This window comes from Callorhinus ursinus, unplaced genomic scaffold (genome assembly GCF_003265705.2).
Source record: "Callorhinus ursinus isolate GAN/ISIS: 27379988/994484 unplaced genomic scaffold, GSC_fseal_2.0 scaffold8, whole genome shotgun sequence".
Taxonomy (NCBI): Eukaryota; Metazoa; Chordata; class Mammalia; order Carnivora; family Otariidae; genus Callorhinus; species Callorhinus ursinus.
In genome coordinates this window covers 46,215,007-46,222,893 of record NW_027397070.1, presented here as the reverse complement: position 1 = coordinate 46,222,893, position 7,887 = coordinate 46,215,007, and the positions used below count along the sequence as shown (strand labels likewise).

The 7,887-nt window shown below is 42.4% G+C and overlaps 1 protein-coding gene across 1 annotated transcript in view; it reads right to left on the bottom strand.

The window, feature by feature from the left end:
- Nucleotides 1-431: 431 nt before the first annotated feature.
- LIN52 (lin-52 DREAM MuvB core complex component) overlaps nucleotides 432-7,887 on the bottom strand; it is a 115,775-nt gene continuing 108,319 nt past the window's right edge. Inside the window, exon 6 of the mRNA XM_025869668.2 lies at nucleotides 432-2,459. Within this exon, the coding sequence (XP_025725453.1) occupies nucleotides 2,404-2,459 (56 nt within the window). The 3' untranslated portion in view covers nucleotides 432-2,403. The remainder of the gene's footprint in view (nucleotides 2,460-7,887) is intronic.

Genomic DNA, 7,887 nt, shown 5'->3' with positions numbered 1-7,887 from the left:
CAGCTGGTTAAGCGACTGCCTTCGGCTCAGGTCATGATCCTGGAGTCCCGGGATCGAGTCCCGCATAGGGCTCCCTGCTCAGCGGGGAGTCTGCTTCTCCCTCTGACCCTCTTCCCTCTCGTGCTATCTCTCATTCTCTCTCAAATAAATAAATAAAATCTTAAAAAAAAAAAGAGACCCAGACTTTATTATTAGACACAAGGAGGTATTAAAGGCTTTTAAGTAATACCTTAGGGAGTTGAGCAGTAATGAGCTTGGATGGCTGGTAGAACAGACTGGAAGCTGGGAGACCACATAGTAGATGGTCATAAAGCCCCACACCACCGTGATGTTAAGGGGAAAAGAGCATAATTTATCATTATAGTTGTACTTTCTGATGAATGCTTTAAATCGCAACTTGGCCCTTTGAGGAAAAGGAAAACTCACTCTCCTATAAAAGGGACATATTTATTATGACGACATAGAAACCACCATATACAAAGCACAGTCCTCTAACACACTGAAGTACACACACATTACACATCCATTTATATTATCAATATAAAAATACATCATTAACATTTCTAAGGATGACAAATACAAAACCAATAAATATCGCAATTCTAAAACATCTACTTATATTAAGTGCTGGTGAATAAGATGACAATAAAAGAAAGGCCAAAGCAGATCGGAAAACCAACTACATAGCCTTGGGTTACAGACCTGAGTTGGTTTTGGGGAGGCATCTTCATATTCTCCATGTATTTCTCAATTTCCCCAAACACTTAAAAGTGCCTGATGTTGTCAACTCTCAAAAACAGAGCAAAGGAAAAATTTGACGTTATGGCATTCTTTTTTTGCCCTCTCCTTCCCTCCCACTCCAACCGTATTTAGAGAAAAAGGAATGTCAGTAATAAGCTTAACTTAAAATCTATGCCTCTCCAGCCCAAATTTCTATATCGCATCCAGGCAGAATCTTTTCTTTCTCACTTACCCATCCTTTGTGACTTGTGCTCAACTTTTCCCCTTATCAATATGTAAAATCGCATGGATGGCAAAAATGAGAGAAAAACCCAACATTAATTCTAGTATGGGAAACAAGGCACAAATGTCAGAAATGGTTAATAGACCAGCTATTAAACTGAATAGGGCTGCACCCTCGCACAGACACTAAGGACCAATAATTTAACCACAACTTTCCTTGTATCCAAATACCATCAGACAACTGCCATGTGGATGTTCTTTGCATGAAGGTCAGGAAGCCCCATGGCCTCAGGTACTTCTCGAAACATTACAGAGGCTGGGGTCTGGCTTACGAGACAAAATATGGAGAACATGTGTAATCAATCTTACGCATGGGTTAGGTTTTCAGGTTTTAACACAGGGACAGATAACTGGCAAAGAGCTCCATAAGAATTGTCTTTAAGTCAGGAAATTCTTTTTTTCCGTGTGCACACTCGTGTACTTTGGTGAAAATATCTGCTATGTGCTATGAGAGGGGACAAGGGGGGCAAAACATTGCCACCATTCCACAGCACATTCCTCTCAGGTCAATTAGAGTTTCTCGTTTTTAATCAGATGGGAACTCCTGTAAACAATCTCCTTCTACCTTTTAGGCCATACCGACTTTCTTGTGTGGATCTGTAACAGATTTTGGAACTCAAAAGTCCTTTCTTTCATCATTGACTTGGTCTTGAGGTCTAGAACCCAATGTAACCTTGCATGATGGGCCTTTCACTAGCTAATCCCAGGAGGGATCCCCTTTTCCTGGAATCAGAACTGATGGTGGGGAATGAAAGGCACTGGGGAATGGGACTATTGTGAAAGGTACAGAATTTTTAAAGCAGGTATATATTTCAAGAAGATTCTGGCTTCTCCAGCTGGGGATTCTTGGAACCCAATATATACTGGAGAGTTCACAGGTCAGGCTGCCTGGTCTGTTTCAGAATCTAATTGGTCTCTGGTCTCCTCGCACCATAAATACTTCCTAAGATATCAAGTACAAGTCAAAAGAACCCGTCCAATCAACGTGCCACAACTGACTGCCATCACCGAATCAAATCATCTGTAAGATCCTGGGACTCCTGAATCACTTTCTGAAATGAGAGAGCAGGACTTTGACCTTTAAGAATGATGTGCCCTCTAGGGTTACCCATATCCAAGGCTGAGATGGTCAAAGTCCGGAAGTTGACTGAATAACTGCACTGATCCTTCTGTAGAGAATTGATAGAGCAGATTCCTCTCTTGCCGCCGAAGGTCCTCAGAGGTGCAGAGTGCCAGGGGCAGGGGAGAGGGTCAGTCCTGGAGGGGCACCCTCTGGCCTCTCACCAGGAAGCAGAGAGCTAGCTGCACATTGCCAGAGCTGCACTGGGAGGGGAGCACGGTTCCAGTCCCCCAGGACATCCTGTCCATAAGCAGCTCCTGCTACTTCTTGGGTTTCTCCAGAATGTTGAGAAATTTCCCCCGTGTCATCTCTCTGGCTGGAATCACAGCAAATGGAAGATCAATGAAAACCCACAATCTGCAAAAGAGATCTCAGGAAAATATAATTTAATAATGCAAACTGATTTAAATCGTAAAAACAAGTTGCTACCAGAACAGATTTAATCACCACTAACCTCCAAAAAGAGGGAAAAACAAACCACCACTGACAACGAAAACTGTACAAAGCTGTTCTGAAGTTGGCAATTGCTATAAGGCATAGGCCAAATGGGGAAAACTATCATTCCCCCCTTAAAAAAAATCCCCAGGGAATTCCCCCAAACCCCTCTCTCTCAAGAACATAACCTAATACTCATGTTCACTATGTCAGGTTTGCTCTTGGAGACTATAATCCAACCAAGATTAGAGTCTTCTCTGGGTTGTTGGTGTCTGGACATTTATAATCTCAAATCAAAATTAGAGATCATTTACCCCATCTCTCAGCAGTGGAAGTCCCTAGATGCTGTAATGTAACAGGGTTTATATTCCCTCAGTGCAGTTCATCTGTGGGTGGTGTAATAAAGTAGGGTTTATAGAGCTTTGGTCTTCTCTCTCTTGGTATTGTCAGTCCTTAGATATTTAATATAGCCAGGCAAGGTTTATGTGTCTTTCTCTGACTTTCAGCACCATCAATCTTTGAATGCTGTAGTTACAAGAGGGTTTATACAGCTACTTTCCTACATATGAGGCTCCAAAATGCAAGTAAAACATTTCTCAATTACAAGGGCCACTCTAGAAGCCCGCTGTTTTAGCTCTGTCAAGCAGGTCCTCAGAAAATGGATGTATTATAACACCCCTTTCATCCTCATCACAAAATCATCTTTCCAGATCTCTTAAATAGATTTAACAGTGCTCAAAGTTTCCAATGGTTGGTGCTGGAGGCCAGAAGTCTCCTGGCACCATGCAGGGGGCTCACAGCAGCTATGCCTGTGGCCTCTTAAGAATATGTCCCCATGGCTGGAAAGGCACATGCAGAATGAGAAGGACCTGTGCCCTAGCCTCCTTGCAGCTTGACTCAAGTCCAGAGATGGTACGAGATGAGTGGGCTCCACTCCCCCTCCCTAGCAGTTCCTGGTTTATTTGTACAACAGAGAACTGTAACAACACTAACTCTATAACCACAGGAAAGCTTCTGGTACCTGCAGTCCGTGTACTCCTCATCTCTCACAAGTTCTGGAGCTCCAACAAAGGGAAAGGAAACCCCATTAACTAGGAATGGAAGCTCCAGTGCTAAGTGCTGCCTCATGTGCCCACAACCCCACCCGGGCTCAAATCAGACTGACCATTTCTTTCCTTGGTGGATCTGCACCAAACCCTATACAGACAAAGTTCCAGTAAGACTTGCAATTATTTGTTTATATAAATGTCTTCCTGCCCTAAAGGGTAAGAACGGAGGGTAGAGACTGTTTCATTATTCTTTTTATCATCAGCACTAGATGTAGTATCTGCTAAATAAATGTTGGCTGGATGAATGATAATATACGAAAGAAATATTCCAAGCAGGAACACAATAATGTTTATTGCCTTCCTTTCCAGAGACAAACAGTAAGATGTGTTAATGGCCCTAGTTAATAGCCTTCATTCTGTACATTCTGAGTTTTTTTTCTTTCTTTCTAAATTTACCTTGCTTGTTTGGCAAGAAAAATAATTTCCTTTGATGAAAGTAATGCCAGACTAATGGAGAGACAGAGGTAGGACTAACTACCCTAGAGGAAATCCAAACAGGTAATTTTCTCACCCATGCGGACTTTTAGATAACACAGGGTCTGAACTCAGTTTACGTTCCAGCTCTAGTGCTTAGCGGTGGGGTGACACCTCGGGCTGGGCAAGATCTCTGAGCCTGTTTCTTTATCTGCAAAATGAGTAGCATATTAATGCCACCTGCCCTGCTTTTCTCTTGCTATTCAGCAATGAACATGCTTGGTAGAGTGGTACCATTAACACACCACCTTTCAAAGGAGGGTAAGTAGCTTCTCCTGCACTCGGTATTGCCTGAGTGAATGAATGAACTGTGATAAGAAGGGAGGCTAGCAACCTCAAAAATCCCATTCCTTGGAAGCTTTCCCCTCAGCCTTACCCTACAGGTGACCTATACTTTTGGCCAGAGTGGGTCTCATCATTTATTTCTACTGGATGGGCTTCCTGCCTCCTCTCCAGTGCTTATTAAGGAGTTTTACACAGTATCAAATGATCCTACAGCAAGGCTAGAAGCAGGTACTTTGGAAACCAGATGTGGGTAATCCAAAACTCTGCTGGGTAGAACAGAGACTTGCTCCAAAACTCCTGGGCCTGGAGCACTGTATTGATCTTACTAATTATTTCTGCCTGCTTCCCTTCACATCCCCCGATTCTTTACTGTTTTTTTCCCCAAATGGGAGAATGACCAATATTTTAAGGCATAAAATTTAAAAAGACCCAATCTAGTCAAGGGATCAAAAGGATTTAAAAGGCAAAATAGACAGTTCTTCCAAAGTCTCTCAGTGGCAAGCTCTCCTTGAATTTAACCAATCCTTTTTAACAACCCTTTCCCCACTCAATCATTCCTCCCCCTTCAACCTAATCTGAGCACACAGAGCTGCAGAAAACCACCGTAAAAGTAGAAGTAATTCAAAGACCTCATCTTCTACGTGGGAGGGGAGAAAGTTTTCCTACTCACCAGTCCCATATAGGAGATATACGAATTCATGACAGAGTGCTCCCTAAAAGAGGGCTGTGCCCTATAAATCACATCCTAAACACCAACCCCTCCTTGTGCGTGGAGAAACTGCTGTCAGGGGCAGTTTCGGACCTCGAGCCCTCCTGTTCGCTTGTTATCAGAGATGTTAACATCTCTGATTAATTCACATACCCCTTATTTTATTCTTCATTTCTTTATCCTTGCCTTCCTGCTTTGCTGCAGCATGAAGTTCTTACTGACCTGCGACAGTACTCGCTGCCGGCTGGCCGCATCCCTCTAAACCTAGTGAAATTGTTTAGTGATGCCAACCGCGCTTTTAATTTGCAAGACATCAGACACAGAGGTAATTTATACCAACATCTGTTCATTTTTGACTTCTGAAACAAACTCACACATGCTGCTACAAAATCCCATTAGGAGTAGGGAGACAGCCTTCTGCTACTATTCTGTATTCCTCTTACACACACACACACACACACACACACACACACACACACACGAGTGCACACGCCCCCCCCCCCCCCGTACACACCTCTTCCAGCAGGGTTTTATATGTAGATGTATTTTATGAAAAAACTCCCACCAAGGATTTCAAATCTCTCCAGGGAAGAGCCTTTAGAGATGTCTCTGGCTTGCTTACAGAGGAGAGGAAGACATTTCTACTCCCTTGCCTCGTTCCATCCCTTCTTCTTCCCACTAGCTACAGCTTGGTACGATTCTTGCATTAATGGCCCTGGTAAGATTACATGCTCCCCAGCTTGACACTTCCAGTTCCTCTCTTCTCTCCTGGTTCTTTTTTTCCACCGTGTGTTAGAAGACAATCCTAGAGACGATAAGATTGCTAGTTTTTACCTAGAGTCAATATAATTTCTTAACTGTTTTCTAATTCTGGATTAATCTTCTAGGATTACAAGGTTCAACAAGAAGGCAATGCTGCTCCCACATTCTAATAATTATGCCAAGAGGGATCCACTGGTCATCAGCCACCACAGTATCTGCATGCAGAAGAGAAGCAGGGCCTCTGTGTCAAGTCATGATGTACAGGCCTCCTATGTAGTACAGACCGTGGGCAGAGTAAGTCACAATACATACTGTTACCATAGGGTGAATGTGTGAACTGCTGCCAAGAATGTGGGACAGGAGGCCACTTGTACACATTTAAAGACAGCAAATGGATAAACTACAATCAACTTCCAGGTTTATGCAGTTTCTATTACCCCCTGCATCATCTCCCTAGGGCTGTCAGGTTCACGGCAGCTATAAATACCTGGATCGACTTAGAGAGGTCAGGGCTGAAAGGAGGACTCCATCCTGCTTGCTCTGAAGGTGGTGTGTGGTTTAATACAATCTCTTCTTTAGATTCTCCAATTCCTCCATCTACAGTTAGCCTTGTCTCTGGCTCCCTTTCCACAATGACTATCCCCAAACTGCCTTCTCTGCAGTAAATTTTCTTGGTGGCTGGTTGAAAAAGATTCAGTGGTACAGATTGATTTCTCACCAGTGAGGGGATGAGGGATTACCAGAGGCACCCTGGTTAACGAGATTGGGTGCAGAATCTCTCATGAGACCAACCCTCTCTGCCAGGGCTTTGCACCTTTCGCCCATGACATATGGGTTTCATTATAGAAAGATTTTCCAGATTATAACTTTGAGGCAATTGCCTGATAAAATTCTGCTCGGCTTTAATGTAGAGAACAATGTAAAGATTAAGTAACTTTTTAATGAAATGGGAGAAACTCATAATGTTTGCTTTTCAATTCCAATGCAAACTACTTTAAATATTTCTGTGCCTCAACATAATTAAAAACATTAGTGAGGCGGAGAAAAGTTACAACAGGCTATCTTTAGGAGACTCTAATATGAATGGCAGGAAGCAAAGGGAACAGCATAACCCTGTGAAAAGAGCAGGGCGTTGAGCATCAGACAGGCTTGGAGGGTTGCACCCCAGCTCCTACACAGGCCCTGGACCACTGCAGGCAAGTCACCCGAGACATCTTTCCGAGCTTTGGTTTCCATTTTTTTTTCTTTTTAAATAAAACTCACTTAAAATAAATAAATGAAACTCATTTTTATTATTTTTTTTAAAGTAAGATCTATGCCCAATGTGGGGCTCAAACTCATGACCCTGAGATTGGGAGCTGCGTGCTCTACTGACTGAACCAGCCAGGCGCCCCTTGGTTCCCTCATTTGTTCAAGGTGGAATTAATATAAAGGTCACATAGGCATTTAGTAAACGCTAGCTACTGTAGAACTATCTTTTTCTCTCTTTCATTTCAAACAAGACGTTTATTTAAGCAAAGAGACACTTGATGGGAAAACTATGTAGGATTCATTTCTTTTAGAGCAATTTATTTCTACTTAAAGACAAAATGCCCTATGTGTAACAGCTACGTACAAAAAAGTTATACAATTGTCCTTAGTTTTACAATGATAAATGAAAAACATTAAAATTCTTCAAATGAACAAGGTACACAAGGATTTTTTCTTGTCTTTTTGTTAAACAGTGAGAGCAAAATAACGAATACGAGATAAGAGCTGAATGAGCATGCCACTAACGGGGAAAGGGGATACTTTCACTGAACCAGTATTTTATCCCATTCCATATCCATTCGATGTCAATCAGAACAGGGCATTGGTCGTTTTGTTTTTTAAAAAGGCCATATGCTTGTGTATATACACCAGTTACTTTATGTACAAGGAAGGAAGGAGGAAAGGAAAAATGAAAGAAGAGAGAAATCCATACTGCACCG